Genomic DNA, 14,218 nt, shown 5'->3' with positions numbered 1-14,218 from the left:
GGGCCCCGCCCCACGCGGGCCGCCGCACTCACGTGGTCCTGCTCGTACTCGAGGATGGCGGCGTAGAGCGCGCGCTGCTCGCGCTCCTCCGGGGTCAGGGCGACCTGACTGCAGAACCTCCTGGGGAGCAAGGGCGAGGTGGGCCCCGGGCCGGACCTGGGGCGCGGGCGGGGCCCTACCAGGCCTCCCGGCTGCCCGGGCGGCCGCAGACGCACCTGTTGGCGGCCTCCTGCAGCCGCAGCCGGCGCTCCTCCATCTTGCGCTGGAGCTGGGCGGCAGAGTCAAGGGGCGCAGAGAGTGAGCCGCGCGGCCTCCGCCCTGCCCGTCCCCGGCCGCCTCGCGGCCCTGCGCCCCCGGGAGCCCGGCCTGCGGCACGGGGCGCAGCGGGCGAGCAGGGCTGGGAGGACGGGCCCGTCTCGGGAAGGGGCTTCCCGGGGAAGGCTCCTGGGGGCGGCACAGCTTAGCGGCAAGGCTCGGGCCGTGCCGGAGAAGGCCGGGGCCCAGGGCGGCGGGCAGCCGGCTCGGCGGCCGGGGGAGCAGACGAGGGCCTGGGAGCTGCGGGTGAGGGGCCACCCCTCTAAGGCCTGAGGGTTCTCATTGCTACGCTCCAACCCTGGCACCTCTGCTCCCCCACGCCGCCCACTTCTCTGCCTTAGCTCAAGGCCACGCTGTGAGTTTTCCCTCAGGGGCCACCAGGATGATCAGAAAGGATGCCGTCTCCTCCCGGGCTTTGGCGATCACCAGGTTCTCCATCATCTGCCTCTGCAGAGACAGGGTCTAGGAGAGGACGGAGTGAGGCATACTCCAGAACCCCCAACCCGACCCTTCCCGACCAACCCCAGACCGTCCCTGGGCCCCACTCACCAGGGATGTCTTCTGCATGGCCTGGCTGGGGTCTAGACGCGCCATCCGGGCCTCATATGCAGCCTTCAGCTTCTGGTTCTGCAGCGAGGCCTCCTCCAGTGGCGTCAGCTCTCTGGAAATGGGGACAAGCTGCCGTCCAGGCCCCAGGAAGCCCAGGGGTGCTCTGGTGACCTGGGCAGCCTCCCTCTCATCCCTCCGGACCCTCTCTGGTGCTGATGGGGGCAGGCAGGACACGGAGAGGGAGTGGCCTGGAGATCCCTGCCCCTGCGAACCTGCGCTGCTGAAACACAGGCCTTTGTGTTGCCGGGACTTTTGACTTTTCAAGAAAAGCATCCAGCTTTTCTTGAAGGGCCACTGGACTTTTATGAAGACCAGTTATATATGTTTGGCAATGACGTGAAACTTATGAAAGGTATCGTGTGGGCCAAACAGCTAGACTGGATTTCCTCCAACCCAGGAAGGGACGAAGTATGTCTCTACTTTAGGACAACTGCCAATAGCCATTCCAGCTTGGAAGCTTTTGGTTTGACGTATCTTCCTGCTGTCAGGAGTGGCAGAGTATAGGTTGTGGGAAAACAAGACTGAGGAGAAGTCTGTCCTGGGACTGAAGTCCTGTGCCTGGCCCTGCCCTGAAGCTGCACATGCAGAAACCAGGTGACTGGGAAGCCGGAAGGAGCTCAGGAGGCCCAGCCACAGCAGGGCCAGGAGGGGCGGGTCCTTCCTGTGTATCCCACTTGGGACTCACTGGGCATCCTGCATCTGTGTCTTGGTGTGTTTCATCAGTTCTGAAAATTACCTGCCATTATCTCTTCAAATATTGCCTCCCCTCCCATTTTCTTTCTCCTCTCTTTCTGGAACTCCAATTACCTTATGTTAGCCCTTCCATCTCTCACATTGTCTTTTTTTAAAATGCCCCTTCCCACCCTATCGCTCATATGTTTTCTGTCTTCATTTCTTTTTTGTTTCTGTGACACATGTGTGGGTATCTTGATCTTTTTTCCAATTCACTAATCTTCTCTTTGGCTATGTCTGCTCTGCTGTTATAAACTTGTGTATTCGCTTTTGTGTGTTTGTGTGGCTTTTTACTGGAAGATATAATTTATTCTTGTTCCCAACTAGTATTTAAAAATAACTTTAGTATTATAGTCTTTGTTTCACTTTTACTTAGTTCTTTATTAAATAGGTCAGATTTTATAGTTTCTTGTTCCCTTTAGATGTTTTCAGACTAGCTCTTTGTTTCTATAAACATAGCTACACCTTGGTATGCACAGAGGACTGATTACAGAAACATCCCCCACCCCTGGGATACTAAAATCCACGGATGCTGACGTCTCTTACGTAAAATGGCAAAGCATTTGCATATAACCTGCACACACCCTACTGTATACTTTAAACCAGCTGTAGGTTACTTATAATTCCTCATACTATGTAAATGGTATGTAAATAATAGTTGTTATGCTGTATTGTTTATTTTGTTTTTGTTTTTTTCCGACTATTTTCAATCTGCAGTTGGTTGAATCTGTGGATGTGGACCTCATGGATACAGAGGACCGACCGTATATATTTCATCTGTGGCTGGTAACTCTGAAGACCTTGCAGGTCTGTTTCTGCTATCGTTCCCTCCTAGTTTCTGGTTTCCTTTTGTGCCTGATTACCTTCGACTCTGTGCCACTTAGTTTATGAAGGAGGAAGGTGCTTTCCTCCAAAGAGAATTTGGATTTGCTTCTGCCAGGCAAAAGGGTATTCCATTCTGGGACCCATTTTAACTAAATTTCCCACTATCGGCTCACCTTCCTGGGCCTCTAAACCTAATCCCAGACTCAGCCCACCTCCCATCTTGGCCCATCTTACTTCTTAGAGCTTTGTGACTCTACCACCTGAAGCTTCTGGAAGATCTCAGGTGGCAGAAAAGGAGAGAGCTTCCCTCCTTCATCTGAATACACCCGACGGTGTCGGCTGGTGGGTGAGGGGACTGGAGCAGCCACGGGCACGGCTGGCTTCAGGCGTGTTTTCCCTGCAAGCCATACAAAGCCAGGGGTCAGCAGGGTGGGCTCACATCCCACCAAGGAGATGCGGACCTGGGAGATGCCCCAGAACTGCCTCTTACGGGAGACCCACCAAGCTTGGCGGCTGTGGACTGGGCCCTCTCCAGACACTGCTCCGCCAGCTTCAGCATCTTTGAGGTGTCAGAGAGCACAGTTTCCCCAGCTTCTGGGAAAGGGACAAGAAGAGCGGTCACAGCTCTGTACTCATCAGGTACTTGCTGAGATACAAACGAGAAAGTGGAAAAGCTGGGCAGACCTACCCTTCACTCACCGCTGACCCCGGGCAAGGCCACCTGTCCTCAGTCCCCTCTGATCACTTGCCCAGGGTTCACCGTGTGACCCCGCACAGGCTCTGTGCTTGGGCAGCCCAGCTTCAGACCGACCCTGTGCCCCTCATCCGGGGCCTAACTTACACTGGGCCTTTACTCCTCACTGAGGCTTCACTTGCAACCACAGCCCCCGGGAGGCAGGCCACACGGCCCCCACGGGCCACTTCATAGAGACAAGGACAAGCTGAGGGGCTCTCAACTGCCCATCTCCTGCCATGTATACGCACAGACCTGCCTTCCCGTTGGCTCCACGTCAACCTCAGCCTTTGCTGGACCCACACTGCCTGCTCACCAGAGCCTTCTGCTCTCCTGTCCCTCCGGATCTCCCCTGTCAGCAGACACCTGTAGGAGCTGCCACTGTGTCACTCTCCCTGGCCTCCACCAGCCCAGCTCCTGACCCACTTCCCGACCCCTTTACAGCAAACCCGTCTCAGACTCCCATTTTCTTCTCATGCCACACCCAGTTTTAGCCCATGACTCCCCCACCAAACTGCCCTTGCACACCCCACCTTGCCAAACATGGTGGGCCATTCAGGTTCCTGTGTCCTCTGCCACCTCCTCCTCCCACCTTACCAATCTGGGAGTGCCAGAGTTCAGCTGAGCTCACTGGCTCCCCAGGGCACTGAGGCAACCACTAGCTCTGTCTCCCTGACCTCTGCGTCCCACAGGCTGCTTGCCCCCAAACTTAATGTGCTCACCGTGGAACTTTCTATTCCTCCCCTTACAAGTCTGCACCTGCCCTGTCTCCCCCAGCAAGTCTAGTCCGTTCCACCTGCAGGGTGCATCCCCAGGCCCTTCACTCCTCCCACCTCTGCTCCCACACTGGCCTCTCCCACAAAGTTCAAAGCCTCTTTGAGCTTCCCTTCATACCAAAACGACCCCAGTTCTACCAAAGGTGCACCAAGCCCTGCCCCACCCAACCCTCCTCAGGGCCTTTACACGTCCTTCTGTTGGGGGTGCTGCCCCACCCTTGTGCAGCTCACTGGCGCCAGTGTCTTGCCCCACCCCAATCTCCATCCCCTTACCCACAGCACTGGCCCCTTCCTGCCACCATGTCACACGGTGACAGCTCACAGTCACTGAGTGCTCACCACCTGCTAGTGACCAGGATGGAAGGGTGCAGGAGACACACCACGCTTGGGACCCACTGGGGACTAAGCTGCCCACGATTTGCCCAGCATGGAAAGAGCAGCGAGGCTGAGCTGTACCTTTAGTCGTTTCCACCTCTTCCAGTAACACCTGGGAAATGTAGTGAATGCTCCTCAGGTATTCCATATATGCCTCCTGTGTCCAGGAAAGAGAAATGGCAGGGATCAGGCTGGGATAGGGTATTGACTCTTGCTATGCCTGCCTGGTGCCCTCATGGGAAGTACGGCAACCATGGTGTTTATCTCTGAGACACACCCAAGGGACATGAGTCTGCAGTGTGGTCAGCTTGTTATCCCTCCAAGGTTTAATCAGTGGTGTTCTGCCCAGGACACAGACAGGATCCCCACCCTCCAGACTGGAAGGAAAAGATGTCAGCACCCGAGAGTGATTTCAACACACTTCTTCCTACAACTTCTGCATTAGGCAGTGAGAGCTGGGGACCAGCCGGCCATCGACCTCTCCTCTCCCTGCCTGTCTCTCCTGTGCAGGAAGGAACTGACGTTCTCTTTCAGGGGGGCTAGGGAGGCAGCTTCAGCAGCACTCCATGCAACACTTTCCTTCCTGTGCAGCTCCAGGGCCACTCAGTGGCTTAGAAAGATCTTCCCTGACAGGTTAGAAAGGGAGTGATGTCGCAAATCCTAGAATCGTGCAGGGAAATCCCTTTCCTAGAACCCAAAGGAAGTGTTCCTTGTGCACACAGAGCCCAGTACACATGGATGCTGCCAGTTCCGAGGGACGGTGCGAGTGCCCCGTCCAGGGCGCTCTGACAGAGCACAGGGCATCAGGAACTGTAACAGCACAGTGTTTGTTTTATCCCAGCGGTAAAATTACCCACCTTTCATTAAGTCTACATCGCAGAGATAAGACAGAGCAGACTCCAGGCAGGATTTCTGACGTGTGGGGGCACCTGCTGCCCCAGAAAAACAACTTGGGGAAAGCAGCGGACTCGGGAACTAGGATGCTTTTCCTAGGCACAGGCAGACTCCTCCCCTCCTTGGGTAGCCCAGTGTGGCTCAGCCGGCTTTTCTACCTGACCCCCCTTTGAGTTAGCGCCCATTCTCAGGAACAAGCCACACCCTCCCCTGCCTGCCCTTCCTTCCAGACACTCCGAAGGCGACTGCAAACAGCCACATCATGAATGGGCGGGCAGTAGCCTTTTCTGGATTCCATACCGTGTGGCAACCTGATTAAATCCACAGGGTTTCTGCCCAGAAAAATATACATAAGCATGGAATTATTTGCCACATATATTTTGGAGGGTTGCTTCACAGACCTTCCTGAATCCCCAGTGCAAATAAAATGTCGGCTCTAATTCACCGACTGAACAGACAGGGAAACTGAGGCCAGGAGAGTGCTGTGAGCTGTCCAAGGTCACACTGCAGTCTCCGGAGCCCCGCGCCAACCGTGCCTCCCGCCTTCGTCCCAGGCCCCAGGAACTGCCGGTGAGGAGCCCTGGGTGGGCGCCCGGCCCGGTCCTCGCCCACCCGGCCTGCCGCTGGGCTGGGGTCCCTTCTGGAGCCGCTGCGGCGGCCACGCCCTGCCCCCGCCTCGCCTCACCCGGGGCCGGTTGCCCGTGTCCAGCTCGATGGCCCCGTTGGCCAGCTTCATGGCGCTCTGCAGCGGCTTCACCGCTCCGTCCCCGGCCGCAGCGGCCATGGCGCCGGGCGGGGGAGGCGGCGGCAGCAGAGGGCCAGGGCGGGGCGGGCGCCCGAGAGCCCGGAACGTAACCTGCGTGGGCGCGGGAGCCGCCGAGCCGCGGACCGGCGGAAGTGGCCTGGACGCACTTCCGGCGTCCGGACCCCGCCAACCTGGGCCGCAGCAGGTAGAAGCGGCGGGGCAGCGGAGCGCCGGCAGGTGCTGTCACTGACTGGGGCGGGCCTGTCGCAGAGCGGGTGGCGGAGGAAGCTCCTCGCGTAGTTGCCGTGAGCGTCTCTCTACGCGCGAGCCCGGTTACGCTCTCGGCAGCGCGCTCCGGCGCCTGCGCGCTGTGGCCTAGGCCGGCGCTGCCCGCCGCGCGCCGCAGTTTCCCCTCGGGAGAGGCAGGTCCCGGCGGGCTCGTCCGTCCCGCGACCCGCACAGCGCCCGCAGCGGGGGTAGCGGGCACTGTCGCGGGCGGGGCGGAGCGGGGAGCGGTCCGGGCAGCACTGGCGCCGGCGTCCGGGTCGCGCGCCTTGCCGGCTCCGCTCCCCGCTGCCCTCCTGCTCCGCTCTGCTTCCAACGCGCCAAGCGGAGCCAGACAGCGGCGGGGCCGAGCGGGGCCGAGCAGTACCCGGCCGGCCTTGAGTGGCGGCCGCCGCCATGAAGCGGGACCGACTCGGCCGCTTCTTATCGCCTGGGGCAGCCCGGCAGCGCGGAGGCTCGGGCAGCGGTGGCTGTGGTGGCGGCCGGCCTCGAGGCCGCCCCTCCCGCGGCGGCGGGCAGAGCGTGGAGGGGGCGGCGGCCTTGGTGGCGGCGGCGCGGCTGGATTGGGACCCGGCGCGGGCCTGCGCGGACGTGGGCGAAGACGGCGCCGACGAGCCAGGTGCGTCCGGCCGGTGTGGGGGTCCAGTCGTGACGGGGGCGGCGCTGGGGTCGCGACCGAGGCTCTGGATGGGCGGAGCCACCGCCCCAGCCCCGGGTGACCGCGTCCCCAGGGCCGCCTTCTCCTCCCCCGCCGCATTAGGCCTCCCAGCTCGAAGGAGGCCTCTTGGGCCACGAGAGCTGTCGCACTGCTCCTCTGGCTTCTGTGGCAGCTGCGTGGGGGTGACCTTTGGCAAGACAGCCAACGCTTCGGTGCCCAATTCTCTAAGCTTGTTCGGGACTTAGTGCTCAAGTTTTAGAGTCAGACGGGTTTGGGCTTCTGTCCTGGTCTTGCTTCGTGTTCTGCAGCACTGAGATTGCCTAATCTCCCTGAACCTCAAGTTTTCTCTAGAGTAAAACAGACCCCAAGGGTGTCCTCAGAACTGCTTGGTCCCCACCTGGCAGCTGGTGAAGGGTGGTGACAACAGTGCACTTTTCAGGATGCTTTTTGCTCTCCGAGGTTGCCTTGTGCATGCTTTCGTTTACCCCTCTGGGGGCAGGAAAGGAGGTGGCATCACCCACACTTGGCCGACAGGAAACCCGAGTTGTTTCCTCGAAGGCACGGTATGGACACAGCTGAGGAGAAACGCAGTTCCCTGCTTCATCTGTGAACGTCCACAGCTGTGGGGGCATTCAGAGCTCCCTGAAAGGTTTCTTGGATTAGCCAAGAAATTAGCCTCCATTAGCCACGTCCTCCAAAAGGCTGAGTGTTCCGCCGGAAGCCCAGCGCCCAGCCTGCCTCTGGTGTGTCTGCGGAGGCCCCGTGGAGGGCGCTTCTCCACCGCAGGCGCTGGAGGCTGGACGATGGCGCTCACCTCCTTAGAACTTGCGCCTCTGATGTCCGTCCTCACCGCGGCCTCCCAGGCTGACTGCTGCTGCCTCCTGTTGCTTTGCCCAGGAACAGGCCGGGCTCTGGCCATGGCGCACTGTCGCCTCTGCCACGGGAAGTTCTCCTCAAGGAGTCTCCGAAGCATCTTTGACAGGGCACCTGGGGAGCACCCGGAAAGACCATCCCCAGGGGAGCGCGTCTTCCTCAGGGACTTCCAGTGCCTGCTGGGGGTGGCCGTTCACCAGGACCCAGCTCTGTCTCAGTTTGTCTGCAAGAACTGCCACGCCCAGTTCTACCAGTGCCACGGCCTCCTCAAGTCCTTTCTGCAGAGAGTCAACATCTCCCCGACAGGACATTGGAAGCCTTGTGCAAAGTAGGCTCTTGTTTTTGTTCAGGGCACGTCCAAGGGTTCAGCACCCCTATGTGCTGGGTGGTGTTCGAGGGACAGGGAGTACTTTGGGAGGAGCCTCTGGGGTTGGGGCGTGGACTGTGATAAGCACCTGTGGGACTGGTGCAAGGCAGGCGAACAGGGAGGTGCTGGCGTGGGCAGGTGTATGTAGGTCTCTGAGGGCGAGGGGCAGTGCCTGGAAGGGAAGAGGAAAGGGTTCCCAGGAAGGACTCATGGGTGGAGGCAGAGGTGAGGTTTGAGACCTCAAGAGGCTTCTGTACACGGAGCAGTGTGAACCCCAGGCTGCCCGTCCTGCTCATGGCCACGCTGATTCTTTGCAGGGCCGGCGCCCAGCCCCCCACGGGGGTGGAGGAGGGAGCGTGTCTGGGTGAGTCTGCCCCTGGTGCGAGGGTGGGCTCTGGAGGTTGGGCTGGTACTGACCAGCCTTGGCGCTGACGTCTCTGTTGACTCTTCTCAGTGGATCTGATCACTTCGAGCCCTCAGTGTCTGCACGGCTTGGTGGGGTGGGTGCACGGACACGCGGCCACCTGCAGGGCCCTGCCCAGCCTTCAGAGGACACTGTCCTCTGAGTACTGCGGCGTCATCCAGGCTGTGTGGGGCTGCGACCAGGGCCACGACTACGCCATGGACACCGACTCCAGCTGCAGGGCCTTCTTGCTGGACAGCGCGTTGGCGGTCAAGTGGGCATGGGACAAGGAGACGGCACCGCGGCTCACCGAGGACCGGGGGTCTGACCCCACTGGGGCTGCCCCTCAGATCTCCCAGGGCAGAGGGACGGGCACCACGGCTGGGGCTGAGACCAAGATCCTGCCTAGCACGGATGCGGCCCAGCCTCCTTCAGACGGCAGTCCTGTGCGGCCTGGGCCAGGCTCCCCACCTCAGCCAGGCCCACCCCTCGGCGGGGCCCCAGGTAGGAGGCACGTCTGGCTTGCGCCGGACCAGGATTCTGTATTGCTGAGCGGGACAGGGTTTTGGCAGTAGGCGAATGTTCCCACCATTATGGGTAGTGGTCGCAGTGTGGTCTGAGAGGAGCCGACGGAAATGGCTGGAGCCTGCGGCTGCTCACCACACCGCAGAGCTCGGGGAGGGACCGCCAGCCTATCCGGGCCTCTTGTTCCTGCAGAGGCAGGACCTGTCAGCAGTTTCTGTGCAGACATGCTCATCGGGCATCCAGTCTTCCTCTAAGCCTGTGCACTGTCGTTCCTGTGGGCCCAGGGGACTGAGGGGAGAGGAGAGTGGGGCCCTTGTGTGTGGGACATGGGGGAAGAGAATGGCTGTGGCCTCTGCAGCTGCTGCTCTGGGCCAGCTGCCTGGTGACACCCTGTTGGCGCCAGTGCGGACTGGTCTTTTCTGCTTACAGGCAGAGGGGAAACACAGGGCCCTTGTTTGGGGCCTAGACCCCACAGCGCTGTGGTTGGGTGCAGCTGCTCGTGACATCGAGTTCGAAGGGGGCCAGCTTCCCGCCTCTTTCATCTTGTGTGGGCATGTGCACCTGACCTCATGTGGGCACTTGGCTCCCACCTGCGAGTCCTCGCGGAGCTTTAAAGAAACAGCTGGCCAGCCGCGGTGGCTCACGCCTGTAATCCCAGCACTCTGGGAGGCTGAGGCGGGAGGATCACTTAAGATCAGGAGTTTGAGACCAGCCTGAGCAAGAGCGAGACCCTGTCTCTACCAAAAATAGAAAAAATTAGCTGGGTGTGGTGGTGCACACCTGTAGTCCCAGCTACTCGGGAGGCCGAGGCAGGAGGATCACTTGAGCCCAGGAGCTGGAGGTTGCGGTTAGCTAGGCTGACATCACGACACTCTGGTAGCCTGGGCAGCAGAGCAAGACTCTGTCTCAAACAAAAAACAGCTGCCCAGATGCTTCGGCCAGATGCACAATGAGACAACACGCTCCAGGGGCCTCGGGGAAATGGAGCTGTGTCACAGCTTGAAACCTCATGTGTAATACTTTGATGATAATTTTTTAAATGCCTCAAAGCATCCACAAAGTACAGGCCACCTAGAATGACTGGCTCTGATCTGTGGGAGGCATCGGGCCTGCCGGTGCTGACTGTTCGGGAGTTTCTGCTGCTTAGTGCTGCCTGTGCCTTTGCTGGACGTGCGGGTGGCACGCAAGGGCCAGAGGCCATGCAGGACCCTTGGCGAGGGGCACGGCTGGGCGGGGGGGGGGGTGTGTCTGAGGCTAGAGGATCCCAGGCTCCCTCCTGGGAGGAAGGCTCTGCTGTCAGAGGAGGGCGGTGCCCCCTTGCGGGGAGGCACCTTCCAGGCTCTGTGTTGGTGACGGGGCCTTCCTTGTTCTTTGCTTCTCAGGGCAGTTGGGTGAGAAGCAGGTTCCGCCTTCAACCTCGGATGATCGGGTAAAAGACGAGTTCAGTGACCTTTCTGAGGGGTGAGAGAAGAGTGGGTTTAAATAGCCTAAAATTTCTGCTTTGAAAACCAAATTCAGCCATCCTGGGGGCTTGCTGCCTGTGCCCCGGTCGGGACACTCCTCAGGCTGGGAGAGAGGAGTGGCCAGGGGAGTTTCCGAGGCTTCTTGTTCTTTCCTAACTGGGGGCTTCTTGGGTACCAGAGGATACCCCCAGAGCTGATGCAGCCACAGAGGAAACAAAATACTGTTTTTTAACCCAGAGCAGCGTAGAAGTTCCTTTGTTCGGCCTGCCCACTGGTGGACCCTTTGCTGCCGCTTGCCGTTTCCGCATCAAAGGCCCTAGTTTCGTGCCAACCTCAGATGTTACTAGAACACAGGAGCCAGATTCTGGCCCTTTCTTATGACGTTATGACTTGAAGCGGAGGCTCTGTGAGGGGGACACACCTGTCGGGGAGGGGTGCCAGCGGAGCCTGTGGGCTCCCAGGGCTGAGGGCCACCGGGGTGGCTGCGTGCTGGCTGGCGTTCACGCCCTTCCACCCCTCCTGCGAGCCCTGCGACGGCGCGTGCACGGCCCAGTGTGCAGTGCAGCCCAGCAGGTGCCCCATGATGAAGCACCCCAGGTGTTGGGGGGTCAGGTGTGGCCGGAGATGCCAGGGGACTAAACAGCGAGTCATGGTGTAGCGTGAAAGTCACAGATTTTCTTGCCTTTGTGACTTTTGGAATGGCTGACAGCGAAGCCCTCAGCTACACAGGCGCTCACAGTTATGGGTGAGACAGTCGCTCTCTCCGAGGCTGCCCACCAAGAAGCCCGCCTGCCGCGCCGAGTCTCTGTCCTCCAGGGACTGTGGGAGGCTCTTTCCCAGTCCAGGTCCTGGCACTAGGAGAGCTTGGCCTCCGGGGGGTGCCAGCTTGTGACCCTGACTTGCCCTTTGTGTTAGGAAATAGGATTGGAGACTTGGGGATTTTCTTAAGACGTTTTCAGGAGAACTAAAACGTGGGAATGCATGTGGTATCTCTTGACGGCAGGTCTTGCTGGATTTGCCACCCACCCCGGGCAGGGCATGGCTAAAGGTTCTCTCCTTTCCTAGAGATTTCCTGAGTGAAGATGAAAATGACAAGAAGCAAAACACTCAGTCCTCGGACGAGTCCTTTGAGCCTTACCGGGAAAAGAAGTAAGTGGACGGCCGAGCGGCCAGTGGCTGGGTGTGGCGGGCGTTGGGTGGAGGCTCACACTTCCTGTTCTGCTCCCCTCAGCCCACACGTGGCTCCTCTCGGGCCCAGGCCCTGAGGTCCATGAAATGTGTCTTCCGAGAGTGAGCCAGGAGGGCAGCGTGAAGGGCCGGTGGGCAGATGGGAAGGTCGGTCCTCAGGGCCGTCGGTCAGGCCTCTTCCTGGTGGTTCCAAGCTGGGACCTGGCGCCACACTCTGGGTGGCCGGCAGGCTGGGTGAGGCCGCCTCCGACATCCTGGCAGTGGCAGGTGCGTGGGTGGCAGGGAGACCTGTGGACGAGACCCAGCTTTGCTCCCGGGCGCTCCTTGCTGGCGGTCCCGTTCTGCATCCACACCACAGTGTCCTGGAGCCCCTCCCACACCCGCCGTGTCGGTTTCTGGGCCCTGTGTCCTGGGAGGCCCGGGAGCCGTTACTGCTCTCGGCTCTGACTCTGGCACTCACTGCTACGACCAGACGGCCACCATCCACTTCTTGCTGGGCTGCTTCTGGGACTTGTTCTCATCTTCCCTCCTGGGGATGTGAGTTTTCTCTCCCCAGTTAGAGTGGGGGGTCCCAACTGGTTTTTTTTTTTTTTTTTTTTTGAGACAGTCTCACTTTGTTGCCCTGGCTAGAGTGAGTGCCGTGGCGTCAGCCTAGCTCACAGCAACCTCAAACTCCTGGGCTCAAGCATCCTCCTGCCTCAGCCTCCCAAGTAGCTGGGACTACAGGCATGCGCCACCATGCCCGGCTAATTTTTTCTATATATTTTTAGCTGTCCAATTAATTTCTTTCTAATTTTAGTAGAGACGGGGTCTCGCTCTTGCTCAGGCTGGTCTTGAGCTCCTGAGCTCAAACAATCCGCCCGCCTCAGCCTCCCAGAGTGCTAGGATCACAGGCGTGAGCCACCGCGCCCGGCCGGGAGGGCTGGTTTTTACATGTTGCTTTGCTCCCAACCCTGTGCCCAGGAAGACCCAACACACCCCACAGTTAGCTGACGACTAACTGGTCGTTGTCCTTGCACATTTCGTAGGCCAGAGCGAAAACCCAGAGTGGGCAGCTCTGATACCACAGTCAGCCAGGAAAACCCGGCAGCTGTGATTGAGAAGTAACGTGACTCCTTTAAGGTCTGACACTGGTTTTGAAAAGAGGAGAAAGAGAGGAGGCGGCACAGGGGAGAGATCAGAATCAGCACCGTCTGCTCCCAGGAAGCATGGCTGGGGATGCAGCCTTCACGCCCTATCCTCCCACCTCCCCAGGCTGGTCTCATCCCAGGACACAGCCTGGAGTCTGTGTCTTTGTGGCTGCCCAGCAGGTCTGGGCCTGGGGAGAGGAGGGGACAGGTGGCCCTTTTGCCAGACAGAAGCTCACAAGATAAGGGTCCACTCTGCTGAGCCCCTGCTGCTGAGACAGGGACAGCACACTCATCTGCGTCACTGGTCCCTCTGGGACCCTGGGAGTGCAGACAAACGTGCTTTGGATGGGGACAAATGAGATGTATTTGAAGAAGCCCATAGGGGCCAGGCACGGTGGCTCACGCCTGCAACCCCAGCACTTTGGGAGGCCAAGGCAGGAGGATTGCTTGAGCCTAGGAGTTCAAGATGTACAAGTGAGTACACCTCACTGTGTAGCCTGGGCAACATAGTGAGACCCCGCCCCTACAAAAAATGGCAAAATTAGCCAGGCATGGTGGTACATGCCTGTAGTCTCAGCTACTTAGGAGGCTGAAGCAGGAGGATGGCTTGAGCCTAGGAGCTCGTGGCTGCAGTGAGCTATGGTCGCACCACTGCACTCTGCCTGGGCGACAGAGTGAGACTCTGTCTCAAAAACAAAAAAGAAGTTTATAGGACAAAGGGTTATTTTATTTTAGTGGAAAGTGCTGTGTAGGCAGTGAGAGCAGATGGCAGTAGACATGGTTCTCTGCTGACTGTGACACCCTCTGGCTTGGAGGCTACTTGGTCCCCAGGTGCTACAAAGTTAGTCTCAGCTGGGAACCTGGAGGGACCAGGCCTCCGAGCAGCCGGGGTCCGTGTTCCTGCTCCTCGGGTCTGCGTCTTCCCATTCTCCTCACTCCGGGCGTGGAGTCCTAGCTCTAAGCAGGTGTGCTCACCTCGGTCTTCAGCTGAGGCACCAAGAAGAGACTCCAGGGATGTATTCATTAGGGCTCCGTGGTTCCAGGCAGCAGTGGGAGCCAGGACCTGAGCCACCGGGGGGCAAGGACGGCCAGGCAGCAGTGGGACGGGCACTGAACACAGCTGTCCACGTCTGCGGGACTCACTTGTTAAACACACGGGCACGGAGATGGTGCACGCGCTCCGCGCTTAAGAAGCTGGGGACAGCGTGAGAGCAGAATCACCCATCACTGGCAGAGGCCACCCAGCCCGGCCGGGTGGGCAGCGGGGCAGTTGGCTAGTGGTGGACGACAGCCAGACACTGGGAGAAGGAGCAGCAGTACAG

The 14,218-nt window shown here is 59.5% G+C and overlaps 2 protein-coding genes across 2 annotated transcripts in view; one reads left to right on the top strand and one right to left on the bottom strand.

Moving 5' to 3' along the window:
- The window catches only part of VPS9D1 (VPS9 domain containing 1), an 11,261-nt gene extending 5,157 nt beyond the window's left edge, over window positions 1-6,104 (bottom strand). Inside the window, exons 1-8 of the mRNA XM_012657155.1 lie at window positions 5,945-6,104; window positions 4,447-4,522; window positions 2,983-3,075; window positions 2,716-2,878; window positions 865-976; window positions 715-777; window positions 216-268; window positions 33-120 (exon numbers count right to left, since the gene is read on the bottom strand). Of these exons, the coding sequence (XP_012512609.1) occupies window positions 33-120; window positions 216-268; window positions 715-777; window positions 865-976; window positions 2,716-2,878; window positions 2,983-3,075; window positions 4,447-4,522; window positions 5,945-6,043 (747 nt within the window). The 5' untranslated portion in view covers window positions 6,044-6,104. The remainder of the gene's footprint in view (window positions 1-32; window positions 121-215; window positions 269-714; window positions 778-864; window positions 977-2,715; window positions 2,879-2,982; window positions 3,076-4,446; window positions 4,523-5,944) is intronic.
- A 581-nt stretch (window positions 6,105-6,685) lies between these two features.
- The window catches only part of ZNF276 (zinc finger protein 276), a 17,666-nt gene continuing 10,133 nt past the window's right edge, over window positions 6,686-14,218 (top strand). The window contains exons 1-6 of the mRNA XM_012657189.1: window positions 6,686-6,908; window positions 7,845-8,148; window positions 8,505-8,551; window positions 8,642-9,094; window positions 10,498-10,576; window positions 11,644-11,727. Coding sequence (XP_012512643.1) covers window positions 6,686-6,908; window positions 7,845-8,148; window positions 8,505-8,551; window positions 8,642-9,094; window positions 10,498-10,576; window positions 11,644-11,727 — 1,190 coding nt within the window. The remainder of the gene's footprint in view (window positions 6,909-7,844; window positions 8,149-8,504; window positions 8,552-8,641; window positions 9,095-10,497; window positions 10,577-11,643; window positions 11,728-14,218) is intronic.

This window comes from Propithecus coquereli, unplaced genomic scaffold (assembly GCF_000956105.1).
Source record: "Propithecus coquereli isolate 6110/MARCELLA unplaced genomic scaffold, Pcoq_1.0 Scaffold531, whole genome shotgun sequence".
NCBI lineage: Eukaryota > Metazoa > Chordata > Mammalia > Primates > Indriidae > Propithecus > Propithecus coquereli.
The sequence above is the reverse complement of the archived record's forward strand: the minus strand, read 5'-3'. Positions and strand labels throughout refer to the sequence as shown.